This window comes from Clavelina lepadiformis, chromosome 4 (genome assembly GCF_947623445.1).
Source record: "Clavelina lepadiformis chromosome 4, kaClaLepa1.1, whole genome shotgun sequence".
Taxonomy (NCBI): domain Eukaryota; kingdom Metazoa; phylum Chordata; class Ascidiacea; order Aplousobranchia; family Clavelinidae; genus Clavelina; species Clavelina lepadiformis.
Window position 1 is genome coordinate 8,805,734 of NC_135243.1, and position 21,508 is coordinate 8,827,241.

Here is a 21,508-nt window from a genome sequence, read left to right on the forward strand (position 1 = left end):
TTTCGACTACAAAATGTTACGCCGTAAACATTCACCAGGTCAGTTTATATTGCAGAGAAAAGAGTGCGTTTAGAAAAGCTTTTGAATCTGCTTTGTGTGATTGCAGCAAAACACGTAGAATTCTGTACATTAGCTGCGTTGTGTGCTGGGCTGCTGTTTCAACTTACAGTTCGTGGCTGTCAGCTTTAATCACCTACTGGCTACAACATGTATTTGCTTGTTCACTGTTCAATTAGTCAAAAAGTGGAAGTCTTGCAAGCAATCGTTAGCTCCATTATATCAAAAGGAGAGAATACATTCAGCGATCGTTGACATATTTTTCCTTGCGTGTCGTTTGTAATCGATTGTCAAATACCGATGCTGCAAAATCGAGTGCAAACTAGCCGCTGTTACTTCGGTTTAATTACTTTCAACAACTACGTGATCTTTGCGGGATATTTGATGGCGGAATATTATTTTCTTTTACCTCGACTTGACGTTGTGCTGCCAAAATTAATCGTAATTTTAAATCGTTCATTTGCGGTCTGTTTTCTGCCATTAGACTTGGCAATGTTTACTTGTACAAAACTTCAAGAAAGATTTCGGTGCTCTGACGTTACGAAGACAGACAGGAAGTTTTGTTTACTCCGTGCTGTAACGTGTAATATACAGTATTTGTGGTACTTTGCGATTCACGATCTATTTCCATGTCTAGTTTTATCAAAGTAATATGTTGTTTCTATCTTCAAATACAAATGTAGGAAACTACTTTGTAACATTTTGTGTCCACAATCATGGCATGAGGTGGCCATTCGCAAGGAATAACTTTCATCCATTATTTTATCAAACATAATCATACTCAAATATTCGTGATGGTATTAACATGTTTTCTCCAAGTTTATTTATGGTGTATGCAGATACATGGTATTCTTTCCGTCATTCGTTTTCGTAGAATCGGCCTATAGCGCAAACCGACACAGCCAGAAAACATCATTCGACCCTTGGACTTGTCGAAATTGGACATGAGATAAGCAGACAACTTAATCGAAGGTAGTAAACCGTCGTAAAACCCCGAGGCGATCTATTGGCCCTCGCGGAAACAAAACCACAAAATCTCAGCCGCATAGGTTGTGTTTTAATCGTTCTTTTATGTATCATCTTGAACTTACAAAGGAAGTAAAATTCAAGTCTCGCCTTAGGTGAAGTGAACTTTGATCAGCCGCTGACGAAAATTATAAAGGGGACTTAGAAAGGTGGGGCAAGGTCATGCCGACGTAAAATTGTTAATAATCACTCTTCAATTTAAACACTTCAATTAACTGTTACCCGTAACGTGCGGTTAAGTATGTAAATCTATAGCTTTTCGGATTACTTTAGTAAATGATGCTATTTCAACTATATTGTGCCTGTACATCTAAAACATACGGTTTTGCGTTACAAGTTATATGTTGAAAATATCAGCTGTCAAGGAAAGGCACGTATACGTGTGTGTGTGTGTGTGTGTGTGTGTGTGTGTGTGTGTGTGTGTGTGTATACATGTGTGTGTGTCCAAATACATGATTTCAGGTTGATTTAGGTTATCGACCCAAATTGCAGGATATACATGACAGAAACGTCAAGAAATGTAATCTTGAAAGAAGAACATCCGGAAACCTTGCCTATTTAATAAAATATATTAAACCATCTTGTCGTAAAGACCCACCGCAGATAAATTACCATGGTGCAAAATGTAATTTTCTTCGCACTTACGTAGATTTCTCCATCAGTATATGTTGGGAATCATTTTGTTGCACTGCTTTCTGAGTACTGAAAATTCAGTGTTACAGATGAAAATATTATGAAGTTATTGAATTTGGAGCCATAACGATAAACATTAATATTTACAACCTTATAAGCAGATAATGTTTTTGTTTTTTATGATTTACGTTCAAGAAACATGTCATACCGCACACGCCCGATACCGATTCTTGACAAGCACTTTATTAAACCATAAATGATAAGCAGAAGTTTGAAGTGTTTCATAAACGCAAAGTATACCTTACAGCAACTTCCACTGCTTTCACAAAATAAACCCAACCGATTAGTCATACATTTGTCCATTGCTTTGCGGCAATGTAGTATACTACAAACTACAAGTTTCAGTGCCTTTCACCAAAACAAAAACCCATAACAGCATATTAGCGTTCACAACAATCATATGGTGGAATGGTTTAAAGCATATAATGGTACATTTCTCCTGCGGAAATACGCATATAAAGCACCTTATCATGTTCGTAATACGGACTTCTTTTACTGTTTGGGATATACAAAGTATAGGGCTCCGCAGGCATTATTGTGATTAATGTGAAAAATATATGTGGATTGTCAGGGTTAGTTGTAAAAAACTATAGTTAAAACTAGAGCTAAACTTCTACAGTTTTACGGCATGAAGATCTGACCAACACTACAATACCTTGAGGTAGCTAGGAATATAAATACAACACGCCGCTTACATGCAGTATACTATCAAAGACATTCCTTTAGAAAAAGGCAGAAAAATAACATCGAAATACTGTCGAAAGTCTTCATGCTATCATAACTTACATCAAGCATATTGACTGACTGGCCATGACTTATTTCGACCTGACGAAACAAGCCAATGCTTGTAATTAATAACAAAAAAATCAGTGAACCTTTTAAGGTGCTATCTTTTCATTTTTGAGTCAAAAGCATTAATTTACATAACCCTTATCAAAATCTACTATAGAAGCCAATAAGGTGAGTGCAAACTGTCGTTTGCAAGTAGTTTTGAAACGAAATCAGATACCCAGGGTCTTTCCTCGTTATAAGCGGATAACGTGCCGCCTGTCAAAGTTTCTACTGCGAATAGGACAGGACGTAATACAATGCGCAGACTGCTGATGAATTCCGACCGTTTGCGACAGTGCTTGAGCAGTGGGCTAAATGGATCCTTTACCACTCAGCTTGGAAACGAAGACGATCCCATTCTTTTGAAAACGGTTTCCAAAAATCTGTGTTATATTCCGGAATAATAAGTCATAGGAATATTGGTAATTGATCGGCATCTGTATCTTGCTTTGAACATATCAGAATATCAAAATTTTAACCTGTACTTTCCCAGGAAAGGACCGTTTGCTTTTTTTAATCGGTTTTTACTGCATCTTATCAACGCTGTCCTTCACTTGTGGAGAAAATATCAATTGGAGTAACCGAGCAACCGCTAATTGTTATTTCTTCTTTATTTAGAGTTTGGATGATGTCGTTGTGTAACTTCCAGCAGTAAACACTCGATATGCTGACAGACAAGTAATACATCGAGTTTACGTCAGCTAAATTCTACAAGTTATTCCCAGTGGTGTGTAAAGTGTGTTTTGGCAGTTTGAAGCAGAAGTTAAGCATCTGATTATCTTTGCAACGCTGTAGGTCTAGCGCCAACACCACATCAGCAATCTTCCCTGCTTTGTAATGCGATATTTTGTATTGTAGTGCATTGCAGTGTTTTAATATGTGAGATAGATTAGTACAAGATTTTCGGGTAGTTAAATTTAACGTATTTTCATCATTCCGATGACGTACGTTGCAATAAAATTTTTACTAAATTTTATAGGGAGCTATTCTTCCTTAGTTTTGGTTAATATAATCGCTAATTGATGATGCACTTCACTTCGAGTAAGCAATATTCTTTAAGAAATGGTTGAAAACAACAAATTATTATTATCGACGTTTAAAATTGTTTAGGGTTGAAAAGTTCGCACCTATTAATAATTATCAGGAAAGAAAACTTGATGAACTTGAAAAGCAATTAAAGCCAAAAACCAAAAGTTTTTCCGAAAACTTTGCATCGGACATCCTCGGCGTTTTATTTTATTCATTTTGTGTAAGTGAAGTAGAATTATTGACCGTACTTTAGTTCTAAAAGCAACGGCATGTAACTTTTATTTGAATGCTCTATAACTGCAATCAATGTAATGGATATTGATTACCAATTTAAAGTGAAGAAGGTTTCTCGGTTTGTTTGTGTGGTTTTCATAAGTTGTATGACGCAAAAAGCGGCATGAAGTGGTCAAATTTCAAAACTCAAAGATATTTTTCCAGCAAAAGTATGCTGACAGGAGATTTGGGTTCTTTAAGTCTATATAGTTCATCGATTCTGTCGCGACATTGGATGTGACATGAGTTTCCTTGCCAATACGCTTACTGGTAAATACTAGAATCGGCAAATGAATAATTACACGAAGCAGCTGGTTAAATCTTACTCTCTTTAACCTATTGCAAACGCTCATTTTTTTGAACATTGTTGATTGTCAGCTAATGCTTATGATAAGCATAAAACATAAATTGTTTGTTGTCTATTGGTTAAATATCTCGATTCATTTCAAAAGTTTATACACCTGATACGCTTGGATAATTACACCATTTATCACTTAAAGTAGGTAATTGATTGATTGATGTACAGCTGTTTTGATTGTGTTTATTTTTGTCCAAATTTTAACGCAGCGTGTTGTCGCATTTTCTAGTGCTATACAAGGTTAACTCAGAAGCGGCCTCCCGCGGTAGCATTTAGTAGCTACAAAGGCATTGGTCACACAATAATTGTACGTTGTGCACCATGTACTGCTAAGTCGATTAAGCCTTCGCGATTGCGTTTTATTGCTTTATCTATTTTATAGAATAGAGTAAGTCATTGCGCAAAGCTTGTTGTATTTACGATAAATCGCTTTCAGTAGGGCAGACCCTGCTGAGCATAGTCTATCATTTATACTGTTTGTTGAAACTCAACATGCACTTTCCCACGAAAAGAGCTTGTGAGGTCATTAGTTAATTTCGTGGATTTTATAATATTTTGACCTTGTCTGTTCATGTCTATGCTTTTATACCCATAGCAATTTACCGCTTAAGTGGGAAAACAGCGTGTTTTGATAGATAACCTATACATTTGCAGCACAGCTTAGCTAGGTTTGGAGCCCATAGGAATGTCACCGCGAAACAGTCGAATTCTCAGCCCGTTTTATTTGAGCAAGTAACTTTTTCTTCGTCGCATACGTCATCTATACCCAGACTAGATGTCGGGGCATGAGACGACCAGTCATTGGGTCATGCAAAACTAAAAATAGATTGGGTCATGTTTTCATAAAATTGGGTCATGTTTTCATCTAAAACTTGCAAGCCATGCCCGTGGAGAGCTTGATAGATAAAGCAGTGGGACATAACGCGTTTGTTTCTTTGCGCCACACTCACAAGTCGTAGAGTTTACCAGAATTGAGCGAAAACACACGACGCCGTTTGACAGGCAACTAAACTGAAAAGTCAGTTAAAAAACATAAATTTATTTGTCGTACAATGCCATATAGGTACAAATCAGTATTCCTGACGTAAGTAGGAAACATTTTCCTGAGCTTTTTTTTGGTCGCTTGATGTCATTATGGAAACACAACTGTGACGCTTTGATTAGATTGCATCATCAATATATGCCCAGAATTATAAAATTAGATTAGATTAAGTCACGAGTCAGAGAATAGTAAATTAACTACATTCGTAAAACATTACCAAAGATATCGACAGCTATCAAAAAGCGTCAGAAACAAGAGTGTTAAAAATGGCTGTTTCTTGTAGGCTACTACGCACTGGCGTGTTGACAATAAAATTTTTTTGAGCAAATTAAATTTTGGGAAAACTGCTGAGTTTGCATTATAAACCTATACGCCAGGGATCCTCAAACTTTTTTCGTTGCGACGCCTTTGGAAAAGTTTGCTGGACTTGTGAAGCACTAGCGGTAAGAATCTAATAAAGACGCGTATTATCAAAGTTGTATTTATTGAAAAAACAAAAAAAGAAATATGATACAACAAAAAATGAATTATGAATTAAAAAGAATGTCATTTAATGTGATGTTTGGGCTTGCTTGCTTGCTTTCGCAAAGTTTATCGAATCTTGGGAGAATTCGAATTCATGTGCCAGGAAATAGTCAATTATTGTGTGACGAAATTGTATATTGTTATGAGTGGATATAAGGTTAGCTACGAATCAGAATTGTTGTGTGACGCTCCTGGAAAATTAAAACGACGCACCAGGGCGTCGCAACGCACAGTTTGAGAACCACTGCTATACGCTATAGCAAGTTTTCCTCTTTACCAGAAAACTTATTCAAAGCATACATATAGATTGTAGATTGTTAATACAGTGTTAAAATATAGCATCTACCGCAACGTACAGTATTAGTTAAAATATTAGCAAACGTTTATGCGTCTATATCAGTGTTGGCATTAACGTAGGCCGGTGAAAGCCACAACAACGACAGTATAACAGTGATTTGTATTTATAGAACCAATCCTTATAAAGTTTGTTAACGGTCCTTGCGTGCTCAAGAAGATTTCAACTATGAAGACTTCAGCAACCAAAAGATAACCAGTTTTAACTTTTAACCGTTCGATTGTCACTAGGATTTGTTTGGCCGGTAATGAAAAACGTGTAGGTATAAGTTACAATATTTTAAGCGTTATTCACCGTATGTTTAGTTTTATACGATGCCATTGTTTATGTCCAAATAAATAAATAGGTCAGGTTTACAAATCAAAATAAGCTTATTCTATACATGTTTATAAGTATGCCTACAAGTAAAGGGGCAAAACAAGCAGCGTGAGATAAACATTTATTACATAACAAAAATTTGCAGGTAATAAAGCTAAGCAATGAAAACGTTGAAAGGATCACTTTGCAATGAATTAATTGATTATATCATACATAACACAAAGCTTCAGCAAGTGTGTGCATTTTTCATAGGTTTTTTTACAGTTACAGGTAGGACGCAGTCTAGTTTTCGAACTGCTGCTTACGTTTTGTAGCAGCCTGCACAAAAAACACTTCTAGTGCAGCGGCATAATTTGCGTCAGTATCACTACAAATATTGATTACTAACCAAAGCTTACTTGTCCGCCTATGTTTCGCTATCAGAATGTTATGGTGGCCGTCAAGTTATAAAGCGTACATTGCAGCAATCACAATTTCGAAGTCTTTCATGTTGAAAATACTGTGGTAATATGGGGAATTTTGACTTATTCAGCCTATCTGCTTTCTTCTCTCCTTACAATTTCTTATACTCTCACTCTCACTCTCTCTCTCATAAAACACAGTAAAAACTAATAAGTGTTCAGAAGAGTTGCGGTTGGGAGCGGCCCAATAAGCTGTTTAAAAGCAGTGAAAAGTTTACGGCTGGAAAGATAGGTACAGTTACAGTAGATCTTTAGTCAAGCCTGATTAACCGGTTATTGTCCAAATGTAGATTTTGGCAAATCTTTAACTTTTCGGTTAATCCTTTCTGATTAACCATATCAACTCAAAGAATTATGCGGTTTGTTTGACATTTGTTTACATGTTTTTAAAAGGTTATCAAGGCATTCAGATTTCTCTGTCACAGAAGGAAGTTGTTTATGGAATAAAGAAACAATTTTTATTGTAAAGTTGGTGTTTAATTGTATAGTTTCAACTAACTGAATGCAATTGTTTTTGATTTTAAAGGCATAAGTTTCAGTTAGAAGCCACGAGCTATGAGGATTATACTTCACTTTTTTGCCAGTGCCGTCTGTATTGCTATTGTTTGTGCACAAGACTCATTCACGTGTGTACGCAATGTTAATTCGTGTAGTCAGTCTGAGGACCAAAGGACCACTTCCGGTCAAGTTCAAAGAGCACTCCCTGGTAAACAGGGTCCAGTAGGGATGAAAGGTGAAAAGGGAGATCCTGGGACTCCAGATCAAGAACAAATTAATCGTTTAAAAGGTTTGCCATCAAAAAGTTGTAGCTTAAAATGTGCATAGTATGATACCTATGCAAATAGGACTTAAGCCAGCTTCTGATTTTCACTGATACTCGAAAAACATATTTAAGTTAGTTGACATTGTTTTCGTTTTCAGACCGTGTGGCGTTTTTAGAAAAAGAAATACAAGACAAATCAACTGCCAACCAAAGAACAACTGGTAACGTAGAATGAGTATACTTTTAATTGCACTTGGTAAAATGAGTTTAGTATAAGTTACTCATACTACATAGCAAAATACTTTATAATTAAGATTACTTTATATTGGCATTTTATGGCATTTTATTAATTTTTATGGCATTGAATATCAAATAGAGTGGGCTGTAATTGTGGTGTTTTAGATGCAGTATTTTGTAATTAACCAAGGTCCCACAAATTTTAAATTGGGTTAAACGCATTGACGATCTTATTGGTAAAATGTATTGTTACAGAAAATGTAAGCCTATAGTTTATTCTTGTTTGTATCTCAGATTGCCCACTGATCGCCTTTAAGTTTCCTCGTTATCAGCAAATCACTGATTACGTTCGTTATCGTTCCTACTTTCCTGAATTGCCGCAAGCTACTATTTGCGCGTGGATTGAAAGTACAGAGCCTGCGGCCTCTGTTGTACCAGCTATTATGAGTTATGCTGTTCCGGGTCATACTAACGAATTACTGATTGAAATTGGGAGAGACCGAAATTTCCGAATCTTGACAAACGACAGACTACTACGTAAATTTGCGTTATCCAGTTCAAAGTGGCCATACGAAAAGGTGAGCTTGAAATATTATTAAAAATTCATTCATTTTATTGTTTGTTGTAATTGTTTGGGATGATGTTTGGTCGCAAACGTATTAGAAACAAAGATAATATATGCAACAACTAATGTATGGCAGAAAATAGTGATAAGTCCTCGCCAAGACAAAAACATGCATTACAGTGGCAGAAGTTTAAAAAAGATGGATTGAAAGTTGGATTGGCCGGGAATTTGCTTCTTTTCCACGGTCAGGATGAAACCGACCTATTACTTTGGATGATATAAAAACAGCCTAAATTACTAAAATTTATTTCATAGAAGGAACAGAAATCCTGTTCAGGTAGCCTGCTGCAGTAGCAAATTAAAAAAAACAGGTTGTTTGACCCAGGTCGTTTGTTGAAATGACTAGATGTGCGATGGAACTACAGCATAGCCTTTGCACTGCCTGATAATTTGATCAGCTTGAGCAAAGTTGCATACAACGACTGTGATGCAGGGCCTAGTATGACTTTAAGGGTGACAAATTTTGTGTGACAAGCGTTGGTTGTCATAGTTGGGCAGCATCGATACCGTCGGTATTTTAGGAAAAAGATATAGAATCCCTGTACCGGATTATGTTTTTCAAGAAATGTTAGTCGTTATCTGTCTAAAGTTCCTTTTAAGTAAACCTTAATACCAGGTATTCTGAAAAGCAACATTTTCTACTCAAGAGATAAAACAATTATGTTAGTGTACATTAGGGATTATTTAAAATAAAAAATAAGTTATATGATGAAAAGAGTGTGATGCAAAAACAGCCTATAAACAAAAATTAAAATTACAAACTAACTAACTTTTGGGTATGAAGTAAACCTTTTAGAAAACTAATTGCATCAACTATGCTTCCAGTGCAATTACGACAATTCTGCTTCCAAAAACACACTCAATACATGATGTAGAGCGAAATCCTTTGGCAATTTAAATTTTCAACTCAAATATTGTCGCCGGTTAAGACTATCTGCTTGTGACTGTAGGCTACTTAGAGTAAAGTGCGTGAAAAATTGCTGTTATCAGTGCCAAGTGGATTTATTTCGGAAAACTTGTAAATAGGTGCTTAGGGGTGTGAGCTAGAATAGTGGTGAGTTAATTAAAAAAGGTAAAGTTGAAGAGTGCTTGAAACAAAACAAACAAAATCGTTTGGTCAGTCAACTGCGAGTGCATGTGAGCAAGATGTAAACGTAAGCTGAAAAGGTAAATGACTTGAAATTAATGAGTTATTTTAAAGGATTTTATATTGGGCCAACGTGCCCATGGCAACCGAGCTGTGAATTTTTGGATTTATACTATGAAACGGTAGCTTGCAGCTAACGGTAGGTAGACTATAAGGCATATACTTTAAGCCAGCTTGGTTGGATATGATTTTCAATTTCTGATTTTGTAGTTTTTTTTTATTTTACTGCACTCTGAACATTTTTGTTAGATCCACTTTTGTGCATTCTACTCACAACCTGCCGGAGTAGCTGGCCTTTTCCTAAACGGTGTCTTACATGGAACTCTACTTGTTACACAAAGCGCTGTATCGGGTGGTGGAGATTTAGTATTTGGACAAGATCAAGATGCAGTGAATGCAGGAGGTTTTAACCCCACTCAAGCATTTTCGTAAGTGTATGTGCACAATTGCATGGGTTGCTATAAAATACAGGGTGCACATGATTTCGTTTTTTACGTTTCTGTTTAGAAAATTGCAAGTTGGTAAAGTCTCTGTAATGGTATTTTACGCGTTTGTAGTTGAGTTCTGTCTCATGTCCTAGTCATCGATTGAATTTCAACTTTGTGATAAAATCTGATATCTTTTAATTTTTTTAAACTTCAAAAGTAACAGTAAGATAATGTTTGGTTCCAGAGGCAACATAACCAATCCTATGATCTGGCCAAGACTATTAACTGCTTCAGAGATAAGTGGGATTGTCAGACATTGTGTCTGTCCAAAAGATTACGCAATTGTCATGACCTTGGACAGAGTAGAGCTTCATGGCAATGTTGAGTATTTCATCCCAGATGTGTGCCCTACATTGTAAACGAAGATGCTAAACTCGGAAGAAAGGACCTGATTTCGAAATGATAAAACTTGGCGACACCGATGATTTAATGGAATCTATTTCGAAGAAAATTATTGTTCCTTTTTTAACAAAAAACATTCTAAATTTACCTGGTTGATAACGGCCTTGGTTTTTTGGGATTTGTCCGGGTACCGCAAAGTTGACTCACTCTGAAACATTAATGTATTAAAAGATATGCTTCATCATTGAAATGTAGCTTGTATGTAAATAAACATTCCTTGCTGCAAACCTTGACTTAACTACATTTTAAAAAAATGTCAAAATTGCTACACGGCATAAGATTGCTCATACCGTAAGTGGCCCAGCCGCAAGGAGTGCAAGAGTGTAAAGCTCAGGCGCAGCAACTCCTTTTTTAAAGTAAAATAAACTCAAGGTGGTTAAAATCTTTAAAGTGAGTTTTGTAGAAAATAGCCAGGAAATACAAAAACATCTATAGTTGATAAGGAGTTATTACCAAACGAGAAGTTGTTTTGTTTGGATGGGTTACACATACCTATACTTGCGTCTTAGGTATACAGATATAGTTCCATATTCTGTTAAAAGTTAATTTTTTGTTAATTTATTTGTCTTTATTTAGCCTACAAATTGTTCAGTTATCCGCAAGGTGTTGGACAAGACATTTAACCGCGCTTACTCGTGTGTTGTCTGAGAGTTTATTGAACTTGATTGACATGTTGCCTCAAATGTATTTTTACATCCTAAACTGCTAAAGCTTCCCACTTGATTTAAATAGGTCGTCTTAAATGATACAATAATTGATCAGCGACGGCTGCTGCGCATTATTATACCTGTACCAGGTATAATTGTTCCCCTTTTTTGTAGGAAAGTGGTGTTCATAATGCTAAAACCGGAATTGCAACATAGTTGTAGGAGGCACATTTTAATTTGGTTGGCATCACTATGCCTTCCACTCACGTGCAACAATCTTCCAGCCTGTGCATGGTATTCTTCCGACAGAAGTGTGGATTTCCTTGCTGTTATCCTTTGCAAGGCAGTGTCAACTTCACTCTTAAACCTTATTATGATACCACTTACACTCAAACCCTTGAAGAAATCCGTTGCTCTACATTCTACACAATTCTCCAGCCATAGGATAGAATAGAGAGTATACCCACACCCGCCTGGGAAGAAACTGTTGGATAGATATCCAAGCAAAAACTTTTTACCTATCAGCCGGTTGAACAGTTCAAAAGTCGCATCCATAAATTGAAGAAACGTCGTAAAATATGTCTAATCAATAACGCTTGGTTTCTTCAACTAGTCGTCGCTCCTTTCTTCCTAGAGTAACGAGAGCCTACTTTTCAGCTGTTAGCGTAACAGAATTTTTAAATGAATATATACAATATGAATAGAGAATGCAGGCATAGGACCTCCTCTAGAGTATACATAGCCTACCCTGGAGTCTGGGTGGTATGAGATACGTGCTTTGATTATATATTTCCTTAGAAAGCGTTGCGAACGCTGGAGGGAGGAGCTCAAGCCAATCCGGTATTGGTAACTTTGGTAGAAACAAGAATGTCTTACCAGTTTTGGCGCTGTCATCTGTAACATTCCTATTCTGAAAATAAAAATAATAAATACCTGCTACTAATCACCCACCAATGGAGACGTATTCCATCCAACACGCTTTAGCTAGCCTACCACTACAGCTACTACAATACCTAAGCACAGATGGGCATTGAGCGCGCTCCTATTTTAGGGCTATACGCTCGTCGCTCTTTTTTAGCACAAACACCACTATGAAAGCACAAAACAGAAAAAAGTTTCATAAAAAAATTAAGTTAAATTGAAAATCTGAATACAGTGGGACCTCGTTAATCCGGACCCCGAACAACCGGAATCCCCGCTATCCGACACAAAACTGCCGGGAACGGATTTCTTCCTATGCATTTTACCCCTTTAATCCGGAAACCCCGCTGTCCGACTCCGACACAAAAGTTTTGGAACAAATGTGCTAAATCAATAGCAATAAAATCCGATAAACCGGATTATTAACAGTTAAGCGAAAATGATTCACGATTGTCCTAATACACTATGTACAGTGGGTAGTTAGTTGACGAAACAATAGCCGATTATCTACGCATAATAACGTTGCGGTCTTTATTCATTCAAAAGTACAGTACTGTACAGCATTACGCTTTGTAAAAAATTTTAGCCGCACAGCTTTTTAGTCATACTATGAAATACTGTACTGTACAGTATTTTAGAAACGAAAAAATAAATTGTTCATCAACAGTAACAAACAACACTTCCGCGGTCGCAAAAAAATACGTACATTACATCGGTTGAGTGCGGCAATCTATTGAAGATATACTGCTGCAACTCAATCGTGCTATCAGCTTTTGATATCGCATTGCGCTAAGATTGGAAACAGGTCAAAGAAAGTTCAAGACTGCTGGTCCCGCCGGAATGCTTCTCCATGCAAGAGCGGTTGTCAAACCGATTTGCGGCCGAATGTTCGTCACTTGGAGAGCATTCGTCTTTAATACGGTGGTTCTGGGGTTCGATACTGGGTCGGATCATGCAAAAAATATAATTTTATTTTAGTTGCTGTCCAGCCAGAAAGTCGGTACTTAGAATTGGAGTAAGGTGCATACTGCGTTTTGAACACGGTGCTGCATTTGCAAGATTGATTGATTTTTTACTTTCCGATAATCCGGATACCCCGCTAAACCGACATTTTTTGACGAAACGAAGTGGTCCGGATTAACGAGGTCTCACTGTATTTTTGATTGCTTTGAGACTAACTGTATGCTGTGAAAAAAGGAAGACTGCTTTGAGTCTAGCTTAAGGCAATTAACAAGTAACCACCTGATGTGACGATGGTTATAATAAGGCATATACCGTCGGTGTCCAACCTTTTTTGACACAAGATCTACTTTTCAAGGAGCCAATCTCCCCGATCTGCTGGTTCATTGTCAACATTGCTAATCCACACCCATCGTTTTAATGTTGATATTTGATAAGGATATTTGGAAAATCAAACTTTTTCACGTGTTTCTGAACGTCTACATGCAACTATACGTTCAATAAACTCTTAAATTTGGTGGGGCCCGCAGTCAGTAAACAGACAACCCGTCTTTGAAAACCAGAGGTAGCTGGTGAAAAACTGGCTGTCACCATGCGGTATGTACAACGTTATGGCTTACTTTCTCGGTACAAAAAGGGCATATTGTACTTTCATCAGTTATATATTCTAAATACTATATACGGTACTAATGTTGCAGTTACTTTGCTACTGAAGGTTCCTACCAGACTATTGGCTTTTCTTTTCGAATCCACAAATCAACCGGGGCAAAAGTTGCTCCAGAAACGTGTTTAGCTCTGTGGAACGTGAAACAGCTGCTCTACGTGCCAACACCTACTCTTGAGCAATGGAAGCAATTGCAAATGATTCTGAAAACCATTGGCAATTCCCACGTTGTCTCGGCAGTATAGACTGGAAACACATAGCTATAGTAGCTCCACCTAACACGGGCTCGACTTTCTTTGACTACAAGAAAACATTGAGCATAGTTTTGTTAGTAACAGTGGACGCCCAATATAACTTCATTGTAGTAGATGTAAGAGCTTACGGTAAGCAGACCGATCGTAGTGTCGTTTCCAATTCTCTGTTTGGCAAAAAAATACTTCTCGGCAATCTGGGTTTACTTACACCCATCCAACTTACCACTACCCACGATCACTGCTTCCCGTAAGTCATCGTTGGAGATGAGGCTTTTCCTCTTCGTGAGCATCTTATGCAGCCATACCTGGGAGAAGGTTTGACATTCAAACAGTAGGTACTTAACTAGCAACTTTCCCGCGCACGTCGTATTGTCGAAAATACCTTTGGCATTATGTCTTCCAGATTCAGGGTCCTTTATTAACCACTTTCGATTTTACCCTGACAAAAGCCGATAACTTTGTTTAAAGCTTGCACAGTGCTACATAACTTTTTGAGAGCTGAATTGTAACATAGTTACATGGATGAAAAAGCAGCAGACTATGAAGACCGCAATGGAGAGTTGTGCAGTGGACGCTGGAAAGAAGAAGCCACAAATAGAAGCTTTTCTACACTCAGACGAGTGGGGTGACGCAACACAAAGAGCTGGTGATTTTCGGGATGAATTAGCAGAATACTTTGATTCAGAAGAAAGATGTATATCGTGGCAGGCGCGCTATGTTCTATGTCAGTAACTAAACGTGTGTAGGAGTATTTGACCTCATATTGAAAAAATTAAAATAAATCTCAAATACAGAGAAAACATATTTTATTGGGTTAAAAAAGTAATATCAACTATCAAACAATGCTTTAATTTTGCAATTTCCATGAGAACGTTGGACGTTCTACGTAATGGCTAAAAACGGTGTTAGACCAATCAGAGGCCAGCATGGTCGGTACTGTTTTTCAGTGCGAGGATTACCCTAACAAATGGCGAATTAAAAGCTTCCAGGTTGCATGTTTTCGTTTAGCCTGAAATGTATTTAAATACTGATGAATTTTAACTATTTTAGCCCAAAATTGTAGTCTTTAGTTTAGCGGCTCTTGAGTTAGTTCTTATTATCTTATCCTTACTTAGTTGTTACGCAAAGCTTCATTAACTGTCTGGAAAACCTGCATATGAACCCTCCATCGTTTTTCAGGTGTTTATTAATTTAATAGTTTGGGCAAGACTAGCAAAAAAAGATCCACAGGCTCGGAAGTGGTATCTGAAAATTAAAAAAACACCTAACACTTAAATTGGCAAACAATAAATAAACACTTAAATTGAAAAACAGTTATGGCATCAAGAAATATTCACATTTTTTGATATAAGGAAAGATATGAGTCAAAACCAGAGCTATACAGACTTTTTGAGTTCAAAAGTTACGTTTACACTAGCAATGGTTTAAAATGATTAACTGAAAACTTCTTATATCAATTTCTAAATGTATTTAAGTATTCAAGGACTTTAACCACCTTAATTTTTAATGATTTTGACTTGTACAGTAAAAGCTTTAACAAGCAGTGGAATGACATATTTAAGACAAAGGATGACATATTTAAAGCAAATCTCCAATCACCTTAATTAAAAATCTCATTAATATTTACTGTAATAAAACAGAAATACAAAAAAAGATTTGAAAACTAATTTTATCACCATGTTTTCTTTTTTGTAATGAAGAACCTATTTTTCTTGAGATTCTTTATCACAGTCATTACAAACAATTTGATCTGTAAAATCATTGTAGCAAGTATAAGTGCAAGTATGTACACCAAAGAAGATGACGAAACTAGAAGTTACCCAAATTTTGTATAAAAAGTATTGACTTAAACATATATACCGGTATGTAAGATGCAATTAATACAAAATCTATAAAATAACATTTACAATCCCGATATCTACTTACCAGAACATAATCCATCTACCAAAACAATTAATTTCTCAGATTTTTCGACATCATCAGCTAGTGTAGAAGTAGATAATACCACAGCAATTTCCTCTACTTCCAAATTTCCAAATCCAGCGCAACTGATTACCAGTGGTGATAAATAATATAATTACAGAGATAACATAATTGCAAGAAAAGGCATATTTTCTTTTACTTGAGTAGCATGATCAGTTGCTGTCGGTTTGAAACTTTTTTCTGCATATCTTGTTGTCCTCGGTTCAGATAAATACGTAAATGGTGATGTAAATGAATACGATTTAAGCTAAATAGGTCTGCATCCTAAACTGGTGGCGGTATTATGATGGAGAAGTAATTCATGAAAGTACATTTATAGTACAGTACAACAGTGTACATATAGCCTACGCCCTACGGAATGACTACACAGAAAGTGGCTTCACATTGTTATTACGGTTACGAGTTAAAAATGACATATGATTTAAGCTACCGGTACACAAAAGCATATTTAAAATGTCATACGCTTATTTTTTCCCTCGGTACACTTGACATAGTTGAGCCGCTGAATCTGTTTGGCTATATTGACTCCTCAGAAGGGCTATTCCCCAAGCATAACATCAATCAATCCTTTTATGTTCCGTCAAAAGCGCGGTGAGGACGAAAAAATCAAGCCAGTATGACCGCCATTTAAAATGTGTGTTAACAAGGTCAAGCATGGAATAGCTACAGCGACGTTCTCAGAAATACAAAGCATGTGAAGCGCAGCTATAGCCGCCACAAACGCAAGAACCAATTAATTTACGCTAACTGTCACAATTTCACCAGAAAATTCTTTTTAACGTTTGAAGCTACTTTCCAGGTCGTTGTTAACTTAACTTATAAAGTTTATCTTTTAAATTCAATTTAATCCTCCAACCGCTGTAATTAGTATTAACTTTTTGCATTACCTTTCTCCTAAACTTTGGTTGCTTATCCGTAACAGCAGATTGGCTGATTTACTGTGAACAGTCACGGGTAAAATAGTCAGTTTTATGAATTTATCTCGTTAACAATTAACATTACAACGTCATTAGAACAAACTTCTCCCAACTTGACATGAAGTCTTTTATTCAAACAAACAACTTCTTTGCTTCGCGAACAAACTTACGAAACAAGCGATTCGTTTGATTCTATTTTTAGAACAGTAGATTAATCAATTAGAACAAAGAGGTTTTGGTTATAACTGACGTGGGCTCGCCGTCTGACATTAGGATTTAATTGTTTAAACTGACGTAAATATTTCTTAAAAAGGTAAAGACTTTAACTTTGGTCTCTTACGTCACTCTGAGGTTTCATGGTTTTCGCTTCAGTAAAGCCTCGGCCACTGCGTATCGAAAACTGTATTTGGTTATTTTACGAGCCCTTAACTGATATAAAGCGGGCTTGCGTCAAAAAAGTTTACAATTTTAGGCCAAGAAATGCCCATGCCGAGCGCTTTGTGAGATGTTTGCTAAAAGTGACTGTAAGTTTCCTTCACCGCATTGATGCGTAACGTGTGTAGATAGAAGACAGATTTACGGATACACACATTTGAAGCATGGAGTTGGGGTAAATTACGCTCTTAGATCATAGTATCACAGGTTATTTTATGGGTGCAATGAGGTTACGAACGCATATCTAATTTATGAATGAAAACGAATTTCCCAAACACTGCAAGCATATGAACTGAAAAGTCTGGCTGCAAAAGATCGCGAGCCAAAATTTTGCATACAGGTTATTCATTATTGGTTGCTATAAACGTTAAAAGTGTTATAGGCTATCTTTGAAACTAATTCTTACTGCCACTTTGAAATTAAATATTTAATAAAAACTTGACAAAATTTTGTTCATTAAGTAATAATTCCGGTATTTGTTTCCATGCCAGCAATTTCTCATGTCGTCGAAATGTTTATCAGAGTCTAAGGCCAGGAAACATTTCACCACAATCGTTTTCAAAACTTTGTGAAAAGAATAAAATCAACCAAAAACTAAATTCAATTGTAGAGAAAAGAAAAGGCAAGCGATACGTCGACCAAATAAGAGAAGATGAGAAATTATCAGCCAACTTTTTGGGCTCGTGAGAATATTTGATCTCTTTCGGCACGCGGTCTATTTCCGGAAGACCGATTGTTGCGTCACACACGAAGTGTAATAAATCCTTCAAACGCTTTTGTTATTTAAAAGGCTGTCACGTGCAGATTTTGTCTTCTTGAGTGTTGTCGGTCGGTTCAGCACAAAACTGAACAAGAAACGTTGTTGGTAGAAAAGTGCGCTAAGCAAGGAGGTTATAGAGTACTATACTATAGGTATGTTATAGGTCTGTTGAATCAACAACAGTGTTGATACGTTATTAAGCTTCATATTTATCGGTTATAGTTGGAAAATAAACCATTATTTGTTGAAAAACTGTAGGTCATCGACATTCTGTTAAAAAAAATCTGAATTCAGCATTTCAATATTTAGCAACAAGCAAAAACGTTACGGTTTACGTCATTGATTACGTTACGAAACATTACACGTTCTAAATATATAATTGTTATCCCAGACAAGGTGTAGATAGATAATATCTTGTCTGGACACCTTGCACAATAAGCGTATTGTATGTAGGGGTTACAAGAAAGGCCTTATTCTAGGTAGAGCTTTATATGGTAAATTGTCTTTTTTCTATACACAATTAAATGCGCTAATAAAAGTATTATAAATGCAACAAAGCGCTATTGTGTAAGCATAATTATTCAGCAAGTGTTTGTAAAATATTCAAATCGATATTATTACGCTGTTCTTAACTTTGTTCAGGACAAATTTCTTTATTGAAAGCGACATTTCAGAAGCTTACCAAAAGTGGTGTTTGATTTTCAAGTTTGTTAAACAAAAACGTAAAAATCTTTTATGAAACCGCTCGTTGAATGCTTAGGTATTTATGACGTCAGACATTATTAGAAATGTAAATACCTAAGCAAACTTTTACCACATATATTTTTCATTCATCTATTACAAAAAGGCCACACATTTACCAGTAATGCGTATTTGTGATAAAAACGCATAAAATGTGTTGCATAGACAAATTTTGGAAATTCTTTCGAAATTCCCTTTAATACATTGAGTGTTAAAATCCATTACTGTGTAAACAGGGAATTACGCACGCCCAATTCCACTGATAGCTAAATCTTATTTCTATCAACAAAATGATTTTAAGTCGTTAAATCTACGTTTGATAACGAACATGAACTCCAGTTTTTTTGAAACGAATTAATTTCAGCGTTCTCCTGGTTGAGATCATTCCCATAAATATAGGATAGAGTAGAAACTTGATAGAACATCTTCACTTCGTCAAGCTGGGTGGCCGACTGGTGATTTATTGTTCTGTCATGCTGGTATGGGCTTTTACCCGTGGGGTGGGCTGCTAAGATTATAGAAGAATAATAAAAAACTTTTACTGACAAGGTACAGCCGGTCAAGTTCAATTTAACAGCTAAGATTTTATCTAACGGTAAAGTAGAAGAGAAGCAATTTCTCTCCTTCAATATTTGTCTTCTTGTGCGCGCTCGCTTATCGCCCTTTCTTGCCTTCAGATCAATTTATTTATTACAGAAATTCTATTTTAACAAGGGGAGGAACAACATAATACACTAGCCTATCTCTTTGTCTGGTTTAGTGCTCTCAAATAGTTGGGCAAAGCCACGTTTCTGAGCGTTCATAATTTGGTAGATAGGACCGATGAGCTGAACTGACCATGAAAGCCGAAAGCACGGGAACTAGAAAGATAGTTGCGTAAAAACTACACTATACATTTATACGCTTATACACATTTCAAACATAAGAGTTAAACAAACAGAAACATCTTTTTAAAAATTATCTCTTGACAAACGACAGGCAATTTTAGACGGGCGCAACACATTGAGTTCTGAAACTTCCATGTAGTCAAAGGTTGGTTTAGGAAAAACGAACTAAGCGGTAACAGATTTAGCAAAATGTTGAAATAATCGTTTATTGCAACTCTACGAACAAAAGATTGGTATAAAAAACGATTTTTCATAACAAGTGAATGACATCGCTGTTTGTTTTGTTGCTTAACTTTCCCGTTATGGTTTTGCTTTTTTTATTGGCATACACAGTTCTTTCAAACTGTGTGTTGCTTAGAAGCTGCTTAAGCAATTAGTGCGAATTCCTGCTATTCGATAGCCTGTGAAAGAAGCGAAGACTTAGCCTTTGTGATACGCTAATCTTTTTCTTCAAATCCATCATTATCCATTACGTATAATCTTCGGCCGGTCTGCCACGCGCGCAGCCTTTTTCTCCAAAATTTGAAGTGTCCTGGCCTTATTTGAAATACGGGTTAATGGTTGTAGGGTATGTAGCGTTGCGAACGTGCTGAGCTAGTGTGCCGTACATTCCGCACTTTTCGTTTTCTATGTGATGTTTGCGCAGTAGTACTGGTGCGATGCTGGACTTTGGTTCAGCTAACATTGCGCGTTAAAAAAGACCTCCACATCTCTGGTAGAAACGGTTCAGCTTGTTTTGACGGAACAAGTCGCTTGTCGAATAATTCTTACCATGTCAATTGATTTGTTATGGTTAAACCGCAAAATGGTAGGTTATAACTGACGCTCATATAGAGTTAGAAGTTAGAGATGGGCAAGCTTTCTGAAATGCAGATCAAGGCAGAACTGTGGCTTTCATTTATGCAAGGATAAGTGATTTTCGCATTTTTTTGGAACCAGAAGTGACCATATAAAAATTAAGGACAAAGCAGTTAACTGAAAGCTCAGTAGCTGACCTGGAAAGTGACGTTTGTAATTGTTAACTGAGTACTTTTGTTCTAAACGTAAACTCGTTACGCAGAGAAACCGAAAGTATTTTGACCAACCTAACGGTCTATTTGATAAACCAATGTAACAAATATCTCTTTTATATCTTGGTCTGCTTTTTGGTGGGTGCTTTCCTATGTGCGGCTGTTAATTTAGTATTGCTTATGGCATTATTCGTTAATTTAGCTAAGGGTACAATTGTGTGAACGCGTCATCACGTTCAATACAGTTAAAGACTCGGTAGGAATGGACCTGCCCACGTTCGGAATTTCTGTTCAAATATTATGCTGTGACGCAATCATGGGTGTTTTTCTATTCAGATGATGACAGGTCCACCAACAACAGGGTGTAAGGGTATTTGTTATTTGTCAGGGAGTAAAAAAGGAACTACACAAATATTTTGCTTGGTTAAATACGATGTCGTGATAATATATTACACTGGAATCTTTTTCTAAATTTATATACAGAAAATGTTGGCAGGCACTTTTAACTGCACCAAGCCGATTTGTTCTGTTCATCTGTTAATTGTTGATCTTTTGTAACAGCATTTCTCGATTCATGGGTCGTAACCCAAATGAACTGCACTTTTGGCTCGTTGGTAAAGTCTATAAAAGTTGCTGCTTCGTAACCACGTTATTATTTAGCCTAGCCGGGCTGCAGCCAGTATGTAGACGTGTTTTTAA

The 21,508-nt window shown here is 36.6% G+C and overlaps 1 protein-coding gene, 1 long non-coding RNA gene and 1 pseudogene across 2 annotated transcripts; 2 read left to right on the forward strand and 1 right to left on the reverse strand.

Annotated features, from left to right (window-relative positions):
• The first annotated feature begins 7,461 nt into the window (after positions 1-7,461).
• Positions 7,462-10,892, forward strand: LOC143453201 (neuronal pentraxin-1-like). The gene is made up of 5 exons (XM_076954388.1): positions 7,462-7,755; positions 7,890-7,952; positions 8,263-8,546; positions 9,990-10,168; positions 10,413-10,892. The coding sequence occupies exons 1-5, from the start codon at positions 7,524-7,526 to the stop codon at positions 10,585-10,587; spliced, it is 933 nt and encodes a 310-aa protein (XP_076810503.1). The 5' UTR covers positions 7,462-7,523; the 3' UTR covers positions 10,588-10,892.
• Positions 10,893-13,660: 2,768 nt separating this feature from the next.
• LOC143452986 (uncharacterized) lies at positions 13,661-14,498 on the forward strand (annotated as a pseudogene).
• Positions 14,311-16,694, reverse strand: LOC143453202 (uncharacterized). Its single transcript, XR_013115139.1, has 4 exons — positions 16,199-16,694; positions 16,003-16,124; positions 15,753-15,826; positions 14,311-15,321 (listed from the first exon to the last, which is right to left on the reverse strand). It is a non-coding gene; the product is annotated as an uncharacterized LOC143453202 (long non-coding RNA).
• Positions 16,695-21,508: the final 4,814 nt, after the last annotated feature.